The sequence below is a fragment of the Ornithorhynchus anatinus genome, chromosome 2 (genome assembly GCF_004115215.2).
Source record: "Ornithorhynchus anatinus isolate Pmale09 chromosome 2, mOrnAna1.pri.v4, whole genome shotgun sequence".
NCBI lineage: Eukaryota > Metazoa > Chordata > Mammalia > Monotremata > Ornithorhynchidae > Ornithorhynchus > Ornithorhynchus anatinus.
The window spans coordinates 139,337,629-139,361,797 of record NC_041729.1 but is presented as its reverse complement, the minus strand read 5'-3'; the positions used below and the strand labels follow the sequence as shown (position 1 = coordinate 139,361,797).

The window sequence follows — 24,169 nt, the reverse complement described above, 5'->3', positions numbered from 1 at the left end:
TCGCTAGTCAACAGCCGTTGTTGGGAGAAGCAGCCTGCCTGATTTGGTGGAAAGAGAAGAGGCAGTGTGGTCTAGTGAATAGAGCCTGGGGCAGGGAATCAGAAGGACCTGGGTTCTAATCCCAGCTCTGCCATTTGCCTGCTGTGTGACCTTGGGCAAGTCACTTCACTTTTTTATGGCTCAGTTATCTCGTCTGTCAGATGGGGATTAAGACTGTGAACCCCATGTGGATCATGGACCATGTCCAATCTGATTAGCTTGTACCTACCCCAGTGCTTAATACATTGCCTGGAACATAGTAAGCTCTTAGCAAATTCCATAAAAAAATAGGGTGACCTGGTGGAAAGAACACAGGCCTGTGAGTTAGAGGATCTGTGTTCCAGTCCCAACTCTACTAGCCTGCTGTGTGACCTCGGGCAAGTCACTTAACTTCTCTGTGCCTCAGTTTCCTTATCTGTAAAAGGAGGATTCAATAGCTGTTCTCTTTCCTACTTAGACAGTGTCCCCCATGTGGGACAGGGATTGTGTTCAACCTGATTAACTTTTATCTACCCCAGCACTTAGAATAGAACTTGAAAGATAGTAAGTGCTTAGCAAATATCATTATTATTATTATGATTTATAAACACAGGACTGGGATTCAGGAGACCTGGGTTCTAATAATAATTTCATCATTTGCCTGCTGTGTGTGGGTTTGAGCAAGTCACATAACTTCTCTGGGCCTTAGTTTCCTCATTTAGTAGAAAAAGTGGTAATATGTATTAAGCAGTTGCTGCTAACATAGGAATTAAAGACCTGTTCTGCTACCCACTTAATAATAATAATTATTATTACGGTATTTGTTAAGCACTTACTATGTGCCAAGCACTGTTCTAAGTGCTGGGATAGATACAAGGTAACCAGGTTGTCCCATGTGAGGCTCATAGTCTTAATCCCCATTTTACAGATTAAGTCACTGAGGCACAGAGAAGTGAAGTGACTTGACCAAGATCACACAGCAGACAAATGGCAGAGCTGGGATTAGAACCCACATCCTCTAACTCCCAAGCACAGGCTCTTTTAGACTGGTTAGACTGTGAACCCCATTTGGGAGAGGGACTGTCTCCATCCCGATTATTTTGTATCTATCTCAGAGTTTAGTACAGTTCTTGGCACCTAGTAAATGCTTAACAAATATCATAACTATTGTTATCACTATTGTTTGTGCTGGCTGATGTTTCTTCCTACCTAAAAAGACCAAGGAGAAAAATGGATGAAAGGTGCTAGCTTCTTCTGAGCAGACAGGTCAACTAATAATTATGTTTTTTAAACATTTACTATGAGCCCACTATTTACTATTTAAATAGTAAATAGTGAAGCAGCGTGGCTCAGTGGAAAGAGCCCGGACTTCGGAGTCAGAGGTCACGGGTTCAACTCCCGGCTCTGCCACTTGTCAGCTGTGTGACTGTGGGCAAGTCACTTAACTTCTCTGTGCCTCAGTTACCTCATCTGTAAAATGGGGATTAACTGTGAGCCTCACATGGGACAAGCTGATTACCCTGTATCTACCCCAGCGCTTAGAACAGTGCTTGGCACGTAGTAAGTGCTTAACAAATACCAACATTATTATTATTATTATTTACTAAGTTAGGACGTAGTCCCCATCCCACATGGAGCTCACAATCTAAATAAGAGTGAAAACAGATATCAAATCCCAATTTTTTACAATAAGGAAACTGAAGCCCAGAGAAGTTAAGTGACTTGTCCAAGTTTACACAACAGGCAAGTGGCTGAGCTAGAATGAGAACCCAGGTTCTCTCTCCCCCAGGCCTTAGCTCTTTCCTCAAGGCCACTCTGCTTCCTAAGGAGTGGGGCAAGGAAAGAGAGCAGTTCCTCAACAAATAGGAGCCTCTTCCAATCTCCCTGCCCCTTTGGTGAACAATAACAGTAATAACAATAATACTTGTTAAGCACTTACTTTGTGTCAAGTGCTGAGGTAAACACAAGATAATCAGATCCCAGATGGGGCTCACAGTCTAAGTAAGAGGGACAACATATATTGAATCCCCATTTTGCAGATGAGGGAACTGAGACATGGAGAAGTGAAATGACTTCCCCATCGTCAAACATTAGATAAGTGGCAGAGACAGGATTAGAACCCAGGTATTCTGCTCTTTCCACTAGGTAAAGTTGCTTCTTATTTGGTCCCAGACAAGCACTGGGAAATAATTTTCTACATGTCTCTGCCTCAAATGTCCACACCAGTCCCCGGTGAATTAATTTATTGACTGTGGCTCTTTAGTCAAGTGGTCCCAGACAGAGATTCAATCATTAACTCCATGAAGGGAATGTCATTAAGCACCAAAAGGTTAGGAACCACCAAGTTTCAACTGTCCTGTCACCCCACCCAATTTGGGGTCAGGATTAGTGATGGGATCTGCCACAGGAGGGAAGGAAGAGTGGGGATACTAATACTAGGGTAGTGGAGACAGATGCTATACCACTGTCTTCCAGCTGGGTGCTCATTCATTCAGTAGTATTTATTAAGCGCTTACTATTTGCAGAGCACTATACTAAGTGCTTGGAACATACAATTCGGCAACAGATAGAGACAATCCCTGCCCAATGACGGGCTCATAGTCTAAACGGGGGAGACAGACAGCAAAGCAAAACAGAGGTCTATAAAGCCTTCCTTTCACTGATCTTTTCAGCCGATCACCTCCACTGTAAATCACTCTGACTCTTCCCTAAGCTTCTCCCTATGACCAACTGCAAGGTCCTCAGGGTAAATAACCATGTATTTCCCATTTGTGTCTGGTATTATGCACTCTGTACAATCCTATGTAATTCATTTTAATGGACCCACTTTCCCCCTTGGTGATGGGATGAATTAGGTTTTAGTCCAGTTCTACATTAAGCTGAAATTCCTCACTGTCATCTTTAAGGCACTCAACCAGTTCTTTCTCTCCTTGCTCAGCCTCACTACTCTCCATTATTACACAGCCTGCACACTTTAGCTCATCTAACCCTAGCCTGTTAAATGTGTCTCGCTTTCATCTTTCTTTCCATTGAACCTTTGCTCATGCCCCTTCCCACTACCTGGAACTCCCTCCTACTTCAAATCTTGTGGGCAGGGAATGTGTTAATGGTTGAATTGGACTCTCCCTAGTGCTTAGTACGGTGCTCTGCACATAGTAAGAGCAGAATAAATAGGATTGAATGAACAGATGAATGAATGAAATCTGACAGACATCCATTCATTCATTCAACCTTATATTTATTGAGCGCTTACTGTGGGCAGAGCAATGTACTAAGCACTTAGAAAGTTCAATTCAGCAATAAATAGAGACAATCCCTGCCCACAACTGGCTCATAATCTAGAAAGGGGGAGACAGACATCCAAGCAAGTAAACAGGCATCAATAGCATCACTATAAATAAATAGAATTATAGATATATACACATCATTACAATAAATAAATACAATTAAAAATATGTACATATATACACAGACCACTGCTCTCCTCATCTTCCAAACCCTACTAAAATCACAGGTCCTCCAGGAAGCCTTCCCAGACTTATCTCTCATTTCCCCACTTTATCTCCCTCCCTACTGCATCATCTATGCACTTGTGTTTGTACTCCCTATGCATTTAGGTCCTCACCCTACCTCCACAGCACTGATATGCTTATGCTGGGCAGCCTCTCTTACCTGGAACTTATTTCATTGTCTGCTCCCTTGCTAGATATAAAGTCCTTGAGGACAAAGATTGTATCTACTTCCTCTATTGTCTTCTCCCAAATGCTTAGTACCATCTGGGGAGTCATATCTACTGGACTATGGGTGACAATCCAGGGAGTCTCACCCACTGGGATGAAGGTGACTATCTGGTAGTCTGACCTGCTGGGATGTGGGTAACCACCCAGGGAGTCTGACCCACTGGCCAGTGGGTGACCATCTGGGGAGTCTGACCTGCTGGGTTGTAGGTGACCACAAGAGTTCCTGACCTGCTGGGCTAGAGGTGACCATTGGAGAATCGGACCTGATGGGTCTGAGGGTGATGTGATTCTTTAAGCCATCTGACCTGCTAGCCTATGAGTGACCATCTGTGAAGTCTGACCCACTGGGCTGTGGGTGACCACCATGGGAAGTTCACTCTACTGAGGGCATTTGGAGACATTACTGCACCTGCCCAAAGGTGACCCCCAGATGGTTTGGCTTCATGGAAGGCTGGTGGGGTTTGCTCTGTCTGTTTCACTTCTGACAGCTAATCAAAGCCCTGACCAGGCCCACTCCGAGTCCGACAGAATCAGCCTGGGGCCAAGGGAAATGGAGCCGCCCCCTGACCTCCACCAATAGGGACCAGTCTTCTCTGAACAACCTTCCCAGAGCAGCTCCCAGCTGGGTTCCCCTTCCAGTTCTTTGGGAACAATCCCAGGAGCCCAAGACCGTCCCTGGAACATTGGAATGGAAAGTCAGAAAGCACTTCTGACACAACGGACCTTCCTGCCCAGATAGAGGAATTGGACTGGTTTTCAGAATCCACAAAAAACACACCTATAGTCTTGCAGCATGGCCTAATTGAAAAAGCACTGTACTGGAACTCAGGAGACCTGGGTTCTAATCCCAAATCCACCACTTGCCTGCTGTGTGACCTTGGGCAAGTCATTTTTTGAGACACAATTTCCTTTCTGAAAAAAAACTGGGATTAAACACCTATTCTCCCTCCCCCTTAGACTGTGAGTCCAATGAGGGACAGGGACTGTATCTGATTTGATTGTATTGTATCTACCCCAGTACTAGGCACATAGTAAGCACTGGACAGATACCAGAGATACCACATAATTATTATTGCAGGTAATTACTTTTCTTCAGCCCTGCATCCTACCAACGTCCCCTCCACCCCAAACTCCCGCTTCCCCAACATATGTATAAAGTATCCTTTTCTTAGATTACATAAAAATAATCCAAATCCCTTAGCTGGTTTAATCACAGTTTTAGTCTTTGCTCAGCATGGTCTTTGCCAAATTGTACTTTCCAAGCACTCAGTAATAATAATAATAATGTTAGCATTTGTTAAGCTCTTACTATGTGCCGAGCACTGTTCTAAGCACTGGAGTAGATACAGGGTAATCACGTTGTCCCACATGAGGCTCACAGTAAATCTCCATTTTACAGATGAGGTAGCTGAGGCACAGAGAAGTTAAGTGACTTGCCCACAATCACACAGCTGACAAGTGGCAGAGCCGGGAGTCGAACCCATAACCTCTGTCTCCGAAGCCCAGGCTCTTTCCACTGAGCCACGCTGCTGCCCTGCACACAGTAAGCACTCAATAAATTCAATTGAATGAATCCTCACTAAAGCATGGCAAGAACTTGGGACTAGGAGTCAGATAACCTATTCTGGTTGCGATGCTCATCAGCTCTGTCACATTAGGCAAGACATCTAATTTCTCTGTGCCTCAGTTCCCTCATCTGTAAAATGGGGATTAAATCCTATTCCCTCATATTTACACTGTGAGGCCCATGTGGGACAGGTTCAATCTGATTTTTTTGTATCTACTCCATCACTTGGTACAGTGCTTGGCACATACTAAGCATATAACAGCAATAAAAACAACAACAATAATAATAATAATTATAATAATAATAGTGACTATTGTTCTGTCTTCAGCAGAGACAGAGACTAGCAGAGATGGTCCCTGCCCAAGAAGACTAGGGTGAACAAGCCCACTAATGGGCTGGCAGGGTTTACTCTGTCCGGTTCCCCTGTCAGCTGATGTCTCAGAAAGCAGACTCATTCTCCCCCTCCTCTTTATAATGTCCCTTCACAATGGGAAGTCTTCAGTTAATGATAATAATAACAATAATAATAAGTGCTTACTTTGTGTCAAGAACAGTTCTAAGCATCGGTGTAGATACAAGTGAATCAGGTCGGACATCGTACCTGTCCCTCTCAGGATTCACAGTCTAAGTAGAAGGGAGAACAGATACTGAATCCCCATTTTACAGATGAGGTAACAGACATTCTAGGAGTCAGGAATACCCTGATTCCCAGGCCTGGGCTCTTTTCACCAGGCCACACTGCTCCTTGGCTCCAGAAAGCTGTTAAAGGCAACTGCGGAAGCAGCTCTGAGTACAAGCGATTAGTATGGTCCTTTGTCCAACTTTTCCCCTTCCTTCCTCCTACTCTTTTTTCCTGGGTGAATAATCCCAGTTCCTGTAACCCTTCCTCCTAGTTCTATGACCCTTATGCTCTCTCTGAGTCTCTAGGATCCTCCCTCTCCTCCATGGTGTGGGACCCTCAAATAGGCCTTACTGGGGAGACAGAAAAAAGCTATGCTGGGGTGATACTTAGAAAGGCTGTGCTAAGCCCAGTATTAAAAAGCCCAGAAAGAGGTTGAAGGGCTCAGTTGTTTTCCTCCAGTCTGCCCAGAACAGAAAAATTCAAACCTGGAAAAGTAGAGGTTAGTTCTGAGGATTCAGCTTTCTTTTTCTTAACGGGAGGAACCCCGGATGCTCCAAAAGCCAGCGAGGAAAAACCCTCAATACTCCAAGCACTTAATATATCCACTAGGCCTGGAGGGGCTCATCCTCCCTGCACTCATCAACAGCTTTCCACAGAAGGATGCTCTCTCCCAGAATACAGACCAGCCCAATCCCCTGCCGCCTCAGCTCTGACTCCTGTGGCTCCTTGAGTCCCAGGTTTATACTGTTTTCTTCCCCATTCCCTGTGGGCCGCTAATGATGCAGAACCCTGAACCTGGGAAGGAGTCAGAGAGGCAGAGGGAGGTAAGGATCCTCTGAGATAAGGAGAGGACACAGCAGTTGGAATTCCAACATGTAGTTCTGCAACAAGAGGGACAACAGTCAGACTAACATATTAAGCCAAGTAAAGGTGGGTGGTAAAAAGGGATGAAAAGGGGGAAAGGGGTGGAGCAAGTGTTTTGAGAAGCTGGGGCAGTAATTCAGTTTGCTAAAATGGTCTTGTTAATTGTGGCCATTCAGATCTGATGTCTCTGTGCACATTAAGACTGTGTATCCAGGTAAATGGCAACAAAAAATTGAAGTGAAACTTTAGCTAATCCACACAAGAATCCCTCACCTTTCTCCTTTTTATTCAGGGCTTTTAAATTGGAATTTGATGGTTCTCCCTTAACAGATCTGAATCACTACCTCCAGCTCTCTACCCTCTGCATTTTCTAGGCTGTGGAGATCTGTTATGGGCCCAATTCTGTGAGTCACACGCCAGGATCAGGAGCTGATTATTCAAGGTGTGGATGATCAAGTCCCTGGTTGCTTTTCCCACTCTCCTCCTTGGGCCCCTAATGTCTCTGTCTCTGTCATTTGTCTCTCATTACAAATACTCATTCTCTGTCTCTCCATGCTTTACCCTTCACGCCTCTCTCTTCCTCACTGCATTTTTTATGGTATTTGTTAAACACTTACTATGTGCCAGGCACTGTTCTAAGCACTGGGGTAGATACAAGCTAATCAAGTTGGACATAGTCCATGTTCCACATAAGGCTCACGATCTTACTCCCCATTTTACAGATGAGGTAACTGAGGCACAGAGAAGTTAAGTGATTTGTCCAAGATCGCACAACTGACAAGTGCTAGATCTGGGATTAGAACTCAGGTCCTTCTGACTTCCAGGCCCATGCCCTATCCACTAGGCCACTCCCATCTCCCACTTCCCCTGTCTTTTCTTCTGTTACTCTCACTTCCTTATTATCTTTTGTATTTTGAAGATGAGGCTGCTGGCAGGTTATAATCTGAATATGGGTTTTTGGGTCTTCTTCACAAAGTCAGCAGGTGGCTTTATCCTGTGTTTTTTTTCTCTCTTTCCATCTTTTTCTCTGCCTCTCTATATCTCTGTCTGTCTGTCTCTGTCTATCTGTCTCTCTCCCTCTCCTGATGTGCTCATGCTAAAAACAAAACAAACAAAATCCTAAACCCCTGTGGACTGTAAGCTCACCTGTGGTCAGGGAATGTGTCTGTGTATTGTTATATTGTACTCTCCAAAGTGCTTAGCACAGTACTCAGTAAGTATGGTTAGCTGATTGACTCTGTTGACTGACAGACTCTGTCCCCCAGATCCCTGAGCTAGTAGGAGAAATTTACCTGTAGAATGAGCCTATCCTCTTTTAGAAACCGGGAGAGTTGCAACAGCTCCTGTCGAATCTCTCCTTCGAGGCAGGGACTTTGCCTGAGATTCCAGAATGGAGCCTGCAGGAGGAGGGAATGTCCAGTGCCCCCCACTCCTCTGCCCCATTTCTATGCCACTTGTTGAGGCAGACTGCTTGCTTTCATGATGAGAAATTCCCCCATACCCTCTCACCCAGTCAGTTTTAGGCCAATCAATCAATCAATGGTATTAATTAATAATTATAATAATTATGGTATTTGTAAAGTGCTTACTATGTACCAAGCACTGTTCTAAGCACTGGGGTAGTTACATGTGGGGCTCACAGTCTTAATCTCCCTTTTACAGATGAAGGAACTGAGGCACAGAGAAGAGAAGTGACTTGCCCAAGGTAACACAACAGACAAGTGGTGGAGTCAGGATTCCTTTAACTCCCCCAGGTACCTCTAACTCCCAAGCCCATGCTCTTTTAACTAAAGCATGCTGCTTCTCTTTCCTCCCCTGTTCTCTCCCTCTCCCTCCAGGCTCATAATAATGTTGGTATTTGTTAAGCGCTTACTATGTGCAGAGCACTGTTCTAAGCGCTGGGGTAGACATAGAGGAATCAGGTTGTCCCACAGGGGGCTCACAGTCTTAATCCCCATTTTACAGATGAGGTAACTGAGGCCCAGAGAAGTTAAGCGACTTGCCCACAGTCACACAGCTGACAAGTGGCAGAGCCGGGATTCGAACCCATGACCTCTGACTCCAAAACCCGTGCTCTTTCCACTGAGCCATGCTGCTTCTCTACCTCCTGACTTCAGGACGTCTCTACCTGGCTGTCTGCTCGCCACCCAACATGTCAAAGACTCAGCTCCTTATCTTCCCTCCCAAACCCTGTCCTCTCCCTGACTTCCCTGTCACTGCCATCCTTCCCGTCTCACAGGCCCGCAACCTTGGTGTCTCCTTAACTGTGCTCTCTCATTCACCCCACACATCCAATCCATTGCCAACACCTGACAGTCTCACCTTCACAATATTGCCAAGATCCTCCCTTTCCTCTCCATCCAAACTGCTACCTCACTGGTACAAGCTCTCATAATATCCCAACTGGATTATTGTATCAGCCTCCTCTCTGATCTCCCATCCTCCTGTCTCTCCCCGCTCTAGTCTATTTTTCACTCCACTGCCCGGCTCATCTTCCTAAAGAAACGTTCTGGGCATGTCACTCCCCTCCTCAAAAACCTCCAGTGGTTGTACATCAACCTTCGCTCAAAACAAAAGCTCCTCACTCTTGGCTTCAAAGCTCTCCATCACCTTGCTCCCTCCTACCTCACTTCCCTTCTCTTTTTCTACAGCCCACCCCAAATACTCCACTCCTCTGCCGCTCACCTCCTCACGGTCCCTCGTTCATGCCTGTCCTGCCGTCGACCCCTGTCCCACATCCTACCACTGACCTGGAATGCCCTCCCTCCTCACATCCACCAAACTAATTCTCTTCCCCTCTTCAAAGCCCTACTGAGAGCTCACCTCCTCCAGGAGGCCTTCTCAGACTGAGCCCTCCCTTTCCCTCTTTTCCTCCTCCCTTCCCCATTCCACCTTCTCCCGCCCTCTGCTCTTCCCCCTACTCCTCCCCACAACATTGTGCATATTTGTATATATTATTTATTACTCTATTTATTTTGTTAATGATGCTTATGTATCTATGATTCTATTTATCTTGATGATATTTACACCTGACTCCTTGTTTTGTTTTGTTTTGGTCTGTTTTGTTTTGTTGTCTATCTCCCCCATTTAGACTGTGAGCCTGTTATTGGGCAGGGATTGTCTCTATCTGTTGCTGAATTGAACATTCCAAGCACTTAGTACAGTACTCTGCATATAGTAAGCACTCAATAAATACGCTTGAATGAATGAATGAATGAATGAATGCTTTGTGCAAAGCACTGTACTAAGCTCTTGGGAGGGTATAATGCAATATAGTTGGTAAACATGATCCCTGCCCTCAAGAACCTTACAGTCTAGAGGAAAGACATTAAAACAAATTACATATCAGTAATAATAATAATAATTGTGTTTAAGTGCTTACTATGTGCCAGAAACTGTACTAAGTGCTTGGGTGGATACAAGCAAATCAGGTTGGACACAGTTCCAGTCCCATATTGAAGCAGTGTGGGTCAGTGGAAAGAGGACGGGCTTGGAAGTCAGAAGTCATGGGTTCAAATTCCGGCACAGCCACTTGTCAGCTGTGTGACTTTGAGCAAGTCACTTAACTTCTCTGGGCCTCAGTTATTCCCACCTGTAAAATGGGGATGAAAACTGTGACCCCCATGTGGGACAAACTGATCACCTTTTATCCTCCCCAGCGCTTAGAACAGTGCTTTGCACATAGCAAGTGCTTAACAAATGCCGTCATCATCATCCCATATGGGGTTTATAGTCTTAATCCCCATTTTACAGATGAAGCATAGAGAAGTTAGCGACTTGCCTAAGGTCAAATAGCAGACACTTTGCAAACCCGACATTAGAACCCAGGTCCTTCTGACTCCCAGGCCAATGCTCTATCCACTTGGCCATGCTGCTTCTCAAGGATATGTAGTAAATGCTGTGGGGCTCGAATGAGAGGTACACACCCAAGTGTGTAGGCAATGCAGAAGGGAGAACAAATAGTGTGGAGAAATGGAGGGCTAGTCAGCGAAGGCCACTTAGAGGAGATGTGACTTTAGTAGGGCTTTGGAGATGGGGAGAGGGATGACCCGTTGGATGTGAAGGTAGAGGGCATTCCAGGCCGGAGGTAAGATATGAGCATGGGTCGAAGGCAAAAGAGATGAGAATGAGGCACAATGAATAGGTTGATATTAAAGTAGCAAAGTGCATGGGCTGGGTTGTAGTGGCAGAAGAGTGAGCATAAGTCATGGGGAGAGAATTTAATGAGTAGGTGAGGATTTTCTGTTTGATGTGGAGATGGATGGGCAACCATTGGAGGTTTTAAGGGAGTGGGGAGATATGTGTAGAACATTTCGGTTTGAAAAAATGATCAGGGAAGAAGAGTGAAATACGGACTGAAGAGGGGAGAGACTGGAGTTTTGTCAATTGCATATTCATTGAGCACCTCTTTGGGGTGTTGCCAACTTCTCAAATTTTATAAACCCAGCAACAATCTCCAGGATTCATTCATATCTATTCAGCGCTTACTGTGTGCAGAGCACTGTACTAAACGCTTGAAATGTACAATTCAGCAACAGATAGAGACAATCCCTGCCCAACTACGGGCTCACAGTCTAAAAGGACTCATGCTTGTATCCATCCTGAACACCTTTGCATATATATTATTCAATCGTACTTTCATTGACTTACTTTCTTTGCACTATTTGTAGAATTCTTCAGTGTCTGTTGTTGGGAAATGAAAAGATTAGCTTTGAGGTGCCCCGATGGGGAGGTTCACCATTTCCAGGTGGATCAGCTCCCTAAGATAACCACAGCAAGGTGAATTAGAGAAGCAGCAGGGCTTCGTGTATAGAGCATAGGCCTGGGAGTCAGAAGGACCTGGTTTTTAAGTCCAGCTCCGCCACATGTCTTCTGCATGACCTTGGGCAAGTCATTTAACTTCCTTGGGCCTCAGTTGCCTCATTTGTAAAATGGGGATTAAGAGTGTGAACCCCATGTGGAACAGGGACTATGTCCACCCTGATTAACTTATACCTACCTCAGGCCTTAGAACAGAGCTTGATACAAAGTAAGTGCTTAAGAAGTACCATAATTATCATTAATTTTTAATTGTGAGCAAGGCAGTGGAGATCCCCTGAGAAAATGCAGAGTGACACACTGACACATATCAGAAATTGTTAAGCAGCCTGCTGTGATGTAGGTGAAACTGATCACTTAAAAGCTGACCTGAAGTCTCACTATGATGACCAAGCATGCACAGTGACAAAGATGATGATTTTTACATAGTAAGAGCCTCATTTGAAAGGTCATGCCAAGCATATGTGACACACAAGTGCATGTTAATCCTGCATGACAGATTGTGTGGGTGGGAAAGGGAAATAACCAATGTCATTATTATTAATAATAATGATAATAATGGTATTTGTTAAGTGTTTACTATGTGCCAAACACTGTTCTAAGCGCTGGGGTAGATACAAGATAAGTAGGTTGTCCCATGTGGGGCTCATATTCTTAATCCCCATTTTACAGATGAGGTTAACTGAGGCACAGAGAAGTTAAGTGACTTGCCCAAAATCACACATCTGACAAGTGGCAGAGGCGGGATTAGAACCCATGACCTCTGACTCTCAAGCCCATCCTCTTGCCACTGAGCCATTCTGCTTCTCAGGCCCTGCCCATCCGTCTCTGTATCGATCGGAAACTCCTTACCATTGACTTAAAGGCATTCAATCAGCTCTCTGCAACTTACTTCACCTTGCTAATCTCTAACCACACATTTCACTCCACTAATGTCAACCTACAGTCTCATCTCTCTCTCCACCAACCCCTTGCCCACATCTACTGTCCTGTAACTCTCTCCCCCTTCATATGTGACGGACCACCACTCTCCCCATCTTCTAAGCCCTGCTGAAATATCATCTCTTCCAAAAGGCCTTCCCTGACTAACCCCTATTCAATCTCCTTTCTGTGTTTCCTGTGCACTTGAGTCTGTACTCTTTTAGCACTTTGATACTCATCCCACCTCCAGCCCTACGACACTGTGTATATACCCTTATATTTTTCTGCTACCCCTATCTGTAATTTGTTTCAATATCTACCTCCCTCACTATACTGTAAACTCCTCTTTTATGGAATTTGTTAAGTGTTTACTATGTGTCAAACACTGTTCTAAGCACTGGGGTAATACATGCTTATTAGGTTGGACACAGCCCTGTCCTGCATGGGGCTCACAATCTAAGTAGGAGGGAGAACAGGAAAACTGAGGCAAACAGAAGTTAAGTGATTTGCCCAAGGTCACCCAGCAAGCAATTGACAGAGGCAGAGTTAGAACCCAGGACCTTTGATTCCCACTAGTTCATGCTGAGGACAGGGACCATGTAGACCAACTCTACTGTAATGTGCTCTACCTACTGCTTGGTACGGTGCTCCACATACAGTAAACACTCAATGAATACTATTGATTGAATGAATACTATTGATTGATTGACTAATTGTATGCTCAGGTGATTGATGGAATGAAAAGACCAGGAAGATGGCTATTAATCAGTGAATTCTTGCTGAAAGAAATCACTTCTTAGAAGGGCACTGAAGATGGGAAGGAAAATAATAATAATAATAATAATGATAATTGTGGGAATGTTTCTGTAACGCTTGTATATTGTACTTTCCCCAGCAGTTAGCACAGTGCTCTGCACACAGTAAAAGCACTTAATAAATATGACTGATTGTGCTATTTGTTCAGGACTTACTATATGCCAAACACTGTACTAAGCACTGGGATAGGTATAAAGTAATCCGATTGGTCACAATCCCTGTCCTACAAGAGACAGTTCCCTCCCTAAATAAGGGGTGGGGGGACAGGAATTTTGAATCACCATTTTACAGATAAAGAAACTGAGACCCAGGCAAGAGACTTGCCCAAGGTCACATAGCAGTCAAATGGCTTGACAAGAGCTGAGAATCAAATCCAGGTCCTCCGACTTCCAGCCCTGTGCTCATTCCACTAGGTCACACTGCTTATTGTCGGGCAAAATAAGACAATTGGTAGGTAGGTAGGTAATTTGTCATTTGTTTAATGTAGGGAGAAATAGCCAAGTAAGAAGATTGGAGACAGAATCACAAGAAATGTTCCATCATAAGGTTAGCTTGGGAAGGGTGAGCTAGTGAATAGCAGGAGAAAGCAGGTTAGAAAGAGGCAAATGGTGGAGCATTTATGTACATATCCATAATTCATTTATTTATTTTAATGTTTGTCTCCTTCTCTAAAATGAAATCTCTTTTTTTTTTGGTATTTGTTAAGTGCTTAATCTATGCCAAGCACTATACTAAGCACAGGGGTAGAAACGAGTTAATCAGTTTGGACCTAGTACATGTCCAACATGGGGCTCACAGTCTTGATACCCATTTTACAGATAAAGTACCTGAGGCACAGAGGAATGAAGTAATTTACCCGTCATGCAGCAGACAAGTGGCAGACTTGGAATTAAAACCCAGGTCCTTCTGATTCCCAGACCATGTTCTATCTACTAGGCCATGCTATTTCTCGCTGTGAGCAGGCAACAGGTCTACCATTGCTGCTGTGTTTTCACTGCCCCTAGTGATTAGAAGAATGCTCTGCACATAGTAAATGCTCAGTAAATAACATTGATTGACTGACCTCTGAATCAGTCAGTGATGAGGCGTTTCTGTTCAATATAGACAGACATGGATAGTCACTGGAGGTTTTTGAGGGAGAGGGATGCTCTCCAAGCTACATTTTAAGTGGCTTTCAGCAACTTAATGGACATGTAGGTAAAGAAAAGGCAGATTGCTCATCCAGCTTTAGCCAGGAAGGGCAGTTTTAGAAAAAAAAAAGGCAAACATTTTGAGATTGGAAGTTTCCTGGCTAAACTTTTTAATCCAAGTTGCTGCATCATCGTTACATGCTCAGTTTAAGCTCTAAAGCATTCTGGGATTTGTAATTGGGGCATTCAAAAATGTTGGGGGGCTGTTAAACCCTCACTTTCAATCAATTATTCAATTATATTTACTGAGCACTTAATGGGTGCAAAGCACTGCATAAAGTGCTTGGGAGAGTACAACACAACACAGTTGGTGGACACATCTCTCGCAGAATGCCCTACCTCCACCTGCAATTGTTCTGGTAGGGTATTTATCGAGTTTTCTTGGTAAAAATAAGGAAGTGGTTTACTACTGCCTCATTCCGTGAAGTAAACGAGTCTCCACCCTCTACTCTCTCCCATGCCACTGCTGCCCAGCACAAGTGAGTTTTGACTTGTAGCAGATTGCCTTCCCCTCGCTAGACACTGCCCAAGCTAGGAATGGAATGGATATGCCTCTGCTTGACTCTCCCTCCCACAGTCAAGACTGGTAGAGGACTGGAAACTTCCCAGGTACGAGCCTGAGAGGGGAAGCACTGGGGTAGATACAAGAGAATAGGTTGGACATAGCTTCTGTCCCACATAGGACTCAGAGTATCAGAGGGAGGAGGATTTTATCCCCATTTTATAGATGAGGTAACGGAGGCACAGAAAAAAGTTACTTGCCCAAGTCACACAGCAGACAAGTGGTAGAGCTGGGATTAGAAGTCAGGTCCTCTGAATCCCAGGCCCATGCTTTTTTCACTAGGCCACTGTTTCTTCTAGACTGTGAGCTCCTTGTGGGCAGGGATTGTCTCTATATGTTGTTGAATTGTACTTCCCAAGTGCCTTGTACAGTGCTCTGCCCACAGTAAGCACTCAGTAAATATGATTGAATGAATGAATGTTTCTCAAAATAAATCAAAATAAAATGAATTACAGGTAAGGGGAAGAAATAGAGTATGAGGATATGTACATAAGTGCCATGGCGGTGGGGATGGAGCAAGTGCTAGGAGGTACCGAACTCAATTGAACAAGGGATGCTGAAGGGAGAGAGAATAGGGAGAGAATAATATGGGGAGATGAGGAATCGATGGACAATATTTATCGAGTATCTGTTGTATGCAGAGCACTAAGTGCTTGAGGAATCTACAGAAGAAGTAACAAGTCATGATCCATGTTCTCATGGATCTGTCAATCCAATGGGGGAAACTAATCAGATAAGAAATACAAATAGCTATGTGCATACACAATATACACATAAAAAGACACAATAGCTAATGTCAAATATGCTTCTCCCTGTATGTCAAATCGGGTAAACCCTGTCCTTCCCTCAACCCACCCTCCCTACACCTCTACTTCTAGAGAAGCAGTGTGGCCTAGTAGATAGAGAACCAGCCTGGGAGTCAGAAGGACCTGGGTTCTAATTCCAGTTCTACCACTTAATAAAAATGATGGTATTTGTTAAGCACTCACTCTGTGCCAAGCACTGTTCTAAGCACTTGTCTACCGGGTGACCTTGGGCATATGACTTCACTTCTCTGGGCCTCAGTTACCTCATCTGTAAAATGGGGATTAAGACTGTGAGGCCCTTGTGGGACAGGGACTGGGTCCAACCTGATTTACTTGTATCCACCGTAGTGCTTAGTACATTGCTTTACACATAGTAAGTGCTTAACAAATACCATCTTTATTACCCACTCCACCAACCCCATCGCTTTGTGTAATCTCCATCTCCTGTATTACACTACCCACTTACTCCCTAAACCAGCTCTTACCCACAGTTGCTCCACCCCCTCTCATCTTCCCTTACTGAACTCTCCCATGCCCATAATTCAACTTCTAATGCCTGGAGCCTTTCATTTTAAAAACTTATTCCATGGCAGATATGCCTACCCTTCCTTGCAGCTTGCCGGGAACTCCCAAAATCATGGGAATGGGATCAGATCAGACCTGGGGAGGGTCAGGATAAGGAGGGCATCACCAATATCTCCCAGGCCTCACCTCAGCTTGACCCACTTCCATAGAAATGGAAGCAGACTAGACCTGTATAGGAGCCAAAAACTGAATGAACCTACAGTATAGTTTTTATTTGCCTTAGGTTAATATTGTGCCCTAGCAGATTTACAAGGGGTTGAAAATCAAACAAGAGCCATTCAAATGAAGCAGAAGAAATGCTCCAGCTGTTCAAAAAAATTTCCACTGGTGGTTTCTTGTACTGAAACCACTTGCTTCTTCATTCATTTTCCTTCCCTCCCTTATATATTCAAATAATATATGTAATGTATTTATTTATTTGTAATAACAATGATAACTGCGGTATTTGTTAAGTGCTCACTGTGTGCCAGGGGTGGATACAAGCAAATCGGTTGAACACAGATCCTGTCTCAGTAGGATTTACAGTTTCAATCCCCATTTTACAGATGGAACAGAGATGTGAAGTGACTTGTCCAAGGTCACATAGCCGATAAGTGGCAAAGCCAGGATTAGAACCCACGACCTTTTGATTCCCAGGCCTGTGCTCTATCCACTACGCCATGCTGCTTCTCATACTAATGTCTGCCTCCCCATCTAGACTGTGAGCTTGTTGTGGGCAGAGAATGAGTCTGATGTTATATTGTACTCTCCCAAGCACTTAGTACAGTGCTTTGCACACCATAAGTGCTCAATAGATGTGAGTGAATAAATGAATGAATGAACCAGTAAAATGTGAAGATAGGAAGGATATTGTTCAAATCATTTCTATTAAGGGGAATAGTGTAACAAATCTGAGATTGCGAACATGTTTTATGTCTGGAAGGAAGTTTATGACTTGACAGAGGAAGGTAATATAAGTTAAATGAATACCTAAATGGTTTTGAAAGAGTAGGAAAACGATAAATTTTTCAAAGAGTATGTTCTGGTGTGGATGCTTGAAGGATGTGAGATTAATACAAAGATCTATAGAAAAAATAGACAGATTTAAGGCATATGCACATTCATTCAGGTCAGTAAAGAAAAGGGATGGATTACATAAGAGTATTTTAGATCCCAAAGATCTGAATAATTATTTTTTAAAAAAATGTTTATTTTTTTCCATTCTAGACAGTAAAGTCTTCTTCTAGACTGTAAGCACCTCCTCTAGACTGCAAGATCCTCCTTTAGACTATAGAATCCCTATGGGTGGGGACTGTGTCTACCAACTTTATTGTAGTGCATCTACTATTCCCCCAAGTGCTTAGCACAGTGCTTTGGACACAGTAAACTCTCAATAAATGCCATTTATTGATTGACCGAGATGAGGCTTTTGTCAAATTTTAGATGCAAAATACTTTTCTTTCTCCACACATGTTTAGGGTTCTGGTACATACAATTTTAACTGGAAGCTGTAGAATTTGGCATTTGGAAGCTATTGTTTACCCACTGGCATTTGTATTGTATTCTGCTATGGAAGTTTTCCATCAATGAAGTAATCGAGTTTTTAAAACTGTAGACAACTGCAAAAGCATCCCTGACTGATTCACTGCCTTGGAGTGCAAACCTAGGGGAACATGAAAAAGACACTGAATAGACATTGGTTCAAATATGAGAGGACACAAAACTTCATGGAAGTAAATGTCAATTTAGATTGAAAGAAATTTCCCACTGCCAATCAGTCACCAACACCTGCTGGTCTCACCTTCACACTATGTCCAGTATCCTCCCTTTCCTCTCCATCCAAACGGCTATCGTGCTGGTACAAGCTCTCATAATATCCCAACTGGATTATTGTGTCACTCTCTTCTCTGATCTCCCTTCCTCCTGTTTCTCTTCACTCCAGTCTATTCTTCATCCCGCTGCCCGGATCATCTTCCTACAGAAACGCTCTGGACATGTCACTCCCCTCCTCAAAAACCTCCAGTTGTTGCCTATCAACCTTCACATGAAACAAAAACTCCTCACTCTTGGCTTCAAAGCTCTCCATCACCTTGCCCCCTCCTACCTCACCTCCCTTCTCTCTTTCTACTGCCCATCCCATAAACTCCATTCCTCTGCCGCTCACCTCCTCACAGTCCCCTGTTCACACCTATCCCACTGTCCACCCCTGGCCCATGTCCTACCGCTATCCTGGAATGCCCTCCCTCCTCACATCTGCCAAACTAACTCTCTTCCCCTCTTCAAAGCCCTACTGAGAGCTCACCTCCTCCAGGAAGTCTTCCCAAACTGAGCCCCCCTTTTTCTCTTCTCCTCCCCTCTCTCCTCTCCCCCATCCTCTGCTTTTCCCCCTTCCCCTCCCCTCAGCACTGTGCTCATTTGTATATATTATTTATTACCCTATTTATTTTGTTAATGAAGTGTATATCTCCTTGATTCTATTTATCTTGATGACGTCTTGTTTTGATTTATTCTGTTTTGCTTTGCTGTCTGTCTCCCCCATTTAGCCTGTGAGCCCATTACTGGGCAGGGATTGTCTCTATCTGTTGCCAAATTGTACATTCCAAGCACTTAGTACATTGCTCTGCATATAGTAAGTGCTCAATAAATGCTAGTGAATGAATGAAAGAACTGTTGGTAGATGCATAGAAATAGATCAAAACAGAATACATCTCATCACAAGTTTAACTGCTTCAAAAGACAAGGAAGATTGCAAAAAGTATTGATCAGGTTGAACTTTATCAGAAAGTACAGTACAAACCTGGCACAAGACAAACTCTATTAAAAGTATTTACAGGATAAATTGTGTTCAGGGAAATGTCAGTGGGTACAATCTGTCAACTTGAACTCATTAATAGAATAATAGAATGTCGACACTGAAGTTTACTACTGAGAAACATATCTCAGCGGATGGAATTCTAAAAATATTCAAATGATATAGAAGAAACATAGGAGAGTTTTTCATAGCTTGCACATGAAATTAACAGGCCAAGAAAGCTGATGCATGAAATTCAGTTGGGATGCATCTCAAAAATAATTTTGTTATTCTGTTGCCTTGGGATACAGTTGTGAATTACATAAAATATGCAGGGTACTTTTCAAAAACTCCCAGATAATGATGCCTGCTAATGTGATATTAGTCCTAATTGGTGAATGCATGAGGGTCTGTTGCATGTGGAAAAATTTAAGAGGAAAATGAGCCACTTATTTTTTCATGTGGTTTATACTGGCCACGTATAAATGATTCAAAGAAAACATACTAAAAAAACATCAAAATGTCAGGTATGAGCCAACCAACCAGTGAACCAGGAAATACTGAAAACTTGGTCAAAAGTGGAAATGAATTTCTTCATATATGATGGGAAATCTTAGGTGTTTGATGATAATTAAGTTTCAAAGCATCCAGAAATTGCTATGCTGAAGAGCTCTACAGTCATAAATGACTGATTTTATTTAAGACTTTTTTTGCCAAACATGGTATACTGTGCCTGTAGTTGAACAGAAAATGAACCAGCGTGGCTCAGTGGAAAGACCACGGGCTTGGGAGTCAGAAGTCATGGGTTTGAATCCCAGCTCCTCCACTTGTCAGCTGTGTGACTGTGGGCAAGTCACTTAACTTCTCTGTGCCTCGGTGACCTCATCTGTAAATTGGGGATTAAGACTGTGAGCCTCATGGGGGACAACCTGATTACCCTGTATCTACCCCAGAGCTTAGAACAGTGCTCTGCACATAGTAAGCACTTAAAAAATATTTATATAATATAAAACGAAATATGTAATAACCCAATTTACTAACCCTGCATTTTTTTAGTATTTGTTAAGCACTTACAATGTGCCAGGCACTGTACTAAATACTGAAGTACACACAAGATAATTAGGTTGGACACTGTTGGAACCCACTTCGGACTCACAGTCACAGTCTTAATTCCACTATTACAGCTGAGGTAACTGAGGCACAGGGAAGCCAAGTTACTTGACCAAGGTCACACAGCAAACAAGTGGTAGAGGCCCGATTAGAACTCAGGTCTTTCTGACTCCCAAGTCCCTGCTGTATCCACTATGCCTCCCTGGGTCACAATGCCCTGGGCCATACTGCTTCACAACATTTCAGAAGTTGACATTAAAATATAATTCCTGTTCATCACCTCCAACCTGAGCTACACTCAGTTTAGTGGGTTAGAAGTAAATTGGTCAGAAGAACTGAGCCTATTTACTAAAGCAAAATATTCAGGACAGGATCCTATTTGACATTAATTTCCAAATTATCCTTTTGGCCAGGGGCGTATCACCAGTCGAGTTCTTATTTGGAAAGAAAGCCAGAGTTAAGCTTTCAAGAAATCTGGAAAGAGGCCAAAGATGACAGGAAAGGGAAAAATGTGGTCAGTCATTCTCATAGTTTGGCAAAATGCATTCTCAGCTCTGTTTGGGTTTGGCCCATCTGCCTTTCTAGCCCTCCCACACAAGCTCAAGGGTCTTGAGAATGAAGCTTCTCCCATCCTTCTCCTGGCCCCTTTCTGCCTTGTCCTGAGGTACACTGAATAAAGACCACAATTTCTGGAAGGAATTTTGAGAGGTCACCATGGCGAGCCCTGACTCCATCTTATCTTGGTTCTCTCTGGATCAGTGTGTCTGTAATAGAGGGGACCTGGGGGGTCTGTGGGAGGGGGGGATTCTGAAAGGGTCATACACCACTGGACTTACCACTGAGATTTTCTTTCTGACAGGATTCTTCAAGCTCACAAGCTAGTTTGGGTCAGAGACTGTGCTTTTCTCAGTGATCAGGACCAAGAAGGCTCAGACTTTTCACAAAGGTGAAACACTACAAAGAAGCATTTAATATTATCCAGATAAGGGCTTAACTCCCCGGCCCACCCCGAAAGCACCAGAGAGCATCTTGTCCATCTTTTTGTAGATATCCTTGGTCTTGATGCTATAGATGATGGGGTTAAGCATGGGTGGCACGAAGAGATAGACGATGGACATCAATGTGTGGATGAATGGAGGGGCCCGTTTCCCATACCGGTGAATCATGGACACGCCCAGCATGGGGATGTAGAAGATGAGCACCGCACAGATGTGGGAGATACAGGTGTTGAGGGCCTTGGACTGCCCTGACTGGGACACGATGGTCAGGACGGACCTGAGGATCAGGACGTAGGAAAGGAAGATGAGCACGGAGTCCAGTCCGAATGTGGAGAGCACGATGAATAGGCCAAATAAGCTGTTGAAGGTGGTGTCCCCACAGGGCAGGTGGATGAGGTCGGGATGGAGACAGTAAGCGTGATGCAGGATGTTGACCTTGCAAAATGGCAGTCTCCTCAGGAGGAAGGGTAAAGGAAGGATCAAAATGAAGCTGCGTACTAAAATGGCCAAACCCATCTTGACAATGCTACTGCCGGTCAGTATCGCTGAGTATCTGAGTGGGTTACAGATGGCCACATAGCGGTCAAAGCTCATGGCCAGCAGGATGCCTGACTCCGTTAAGGAGAATGAGTGGATGAAGAACATCTGGGTCATGCAGGCATCGAAGCTAACCTCCCTGACGTTGAAGCAGAAGGTGCCTAGGACTGTGGGCAGAGTTGAGCAGTTCACACCCAGGTCACTGATGGCCAGCATGGCCAGGAAATAATACATGGGTTGGTGCAGGCTCTGCTCCTCCTTGAGGATGACCAGGATCAGGGAGTTTCCTAGGATGGAAACAGAGTAGAGGGCTCCAAGCAGAATAAACATCCAATACAAGGAATCTTCCAATCCTGGGAAGCCAGTCAGGATGATGGAGAGGGAGCCAGAGGTGTTGCCTTGGGACTCTCCCATGCTGGGGATATGTGAAGAAATGAACAGAAATCAACTCACAAGTGAGTCCTGAGCCCCCTGAGGACTGGCCTGTGGTCCTCTTGGAAACCTAACTTGGTGTCCAGAAAAGAAACAGCATGGCCTATGGATAGAGTACGGGCCTGGGAATCAGAAGGATCCGAGTTCTAATCCCAACTCTGACACTTGTTTGCCGAGTGACCTTGGGGAAGTCACTTCACTTCTCTGGGCCTCACTTGTCTCATTGGTAGAACTGGGATTAAGACTTTGAGCCCCATGTGGGACATGGACTATCTCCAACCTGATTAGCTTATGTCCACCCTAGCATTTAGTACAGTGTCCGTCATATAGTATGTGCTTTACAAGTACCTTCAGCACATCATTTCCCCTGCCTGCAACACCTTCACCCTCTCTCTGCTGAAGCTCTTCCTTCTCCCTCTTTTAGAGTTCTATTCTGGTGCATATCTAATTTTTTTTGAAAGTTTCTAGTTTTTGTGGGTCGTGTGTCTTCAATATTACAATGTGCTTCTAGATCCTACTGCACCCTCTAACTATTACACCATCTCCTCGATCCCATTCCTGTCCAAACTCCTCAAAATCTCTTCTCAACAGGCTACATTTGGGGTTTCACCCCCTTTGTCCCCTGAGGCCATATTCAATGAGTTCTCCAATCAACTGGGATAGTCATGTCCAATAGGCTCTGCTCTAGCCTGGCCATAGGCTCAAAGAAGTCCTTTGGGACTCAGAAAACATAGATTCTTGAGGTCTCATCTCCTCCAAGAGGCCTTCTCCAAAATTCAATTTCCCCATCTCGCTCTCCCTTCTGTCTCATCTATGAACTTGGATCTTTGACCTTTGGGTGTTGGATATTCTCCCAACTCCATAGCATTTTTGTTCATAATTTTATATTTCATAAATAACTTATTTATTCATATTAATGTCTATCTCCTCCTCTAGATGGGTAGCTCGTTCTGAGCAGGGAATGTGTTTACTAATCCTGTTGTATTATACTTTCCCAAGTGCTTAGTACAGAGATCTGCACATAATAAGCACTAAATAAATACCATTAACTGGTTCTTGCCCCAGTTCTGCCTGGAGCTGGTTGAAGTGGGTGAAGACTACCTCTAACTTTGAAGGGTGCTATACCCCTGATTGTCTACTCTCTTGATTCACCCCATGATTGAGTGCCATGATTGGCAGAGACAACAGAGTGCGAAGGACACATTGAGAGCCCATAGCAGCACAATCAATTCTGTAGGACAGATTCTCGGTCTTGGAGAGACAGGTCCAAGTCTCACTGGTTGCTCTTAACAAGGAACTTCATCTATTTGTCCTATTCCATCTTGGCTTCCTAACTGCCTTTCCTGAGAAGGGAATGTTTCTGTTATATTGTATTCTCCCAAGCACTTAGTAGAGTGCTCTGCACATAGTAAGCATTCAATAAATGTGACTGACTGATTGACTGTAGGCACCTTCATTTTCCTAGAAACATTCTCTGATCTGACTCTCACCTGGTTCTCCTCCTACCTTCTGAAAGCTCCTTCTCAGTATCATTTGCTGGTCCTCCCTCTGTCTCATTCCCTAAATGTCAGTACCACATAATTGATCATTCACTAAATCCTACCTGTTTTTCCTCCACAGTAGATCTTAGGTCCACCTCTTTCTCTCCACCTAAATGGGCACCCAAATGGGCATTCAATATTCATTCTTTCATTCAACAGTATTTATTGAGCTCTTACTATGTGCAGCGCACTGTACTAAACACTTGGAATGTACAATTCGGCAACAGATAGAGACAATCCCTGCCCGATGACAGGCTCACAGTCTAATCGGG

The 24,169-nt window shown here is 43.9% G+C and overlaps 1 protein-coding gene across 1 annotated transcript; it reads right to left on the bottom strand.

The window, feature by feature from the left end:
- Positions 1-1,194: 1,194 nt before the first annotated feature.
- On the bottom strand, positions 1,195-22,338 carry LOC100093484 (olfactory receptor 51I2-like). The gene is made up of 2 exons (XM_029047060.1): positions 21,397-22,338; positions 1,195-1,227 (listed from the first exon to the last, which is right to left on the bottom strand). Exons 1-2 carry the CDS (start codon positions 22,336-22,338, stop codon positions 1,195-1,197), a joined length of 975 nt encoding a protein of 324 aa, XP_028902893.1.
- Between the last annotated feature and the right edge of the window lie 1,831 nt (positions 22,339-24,169).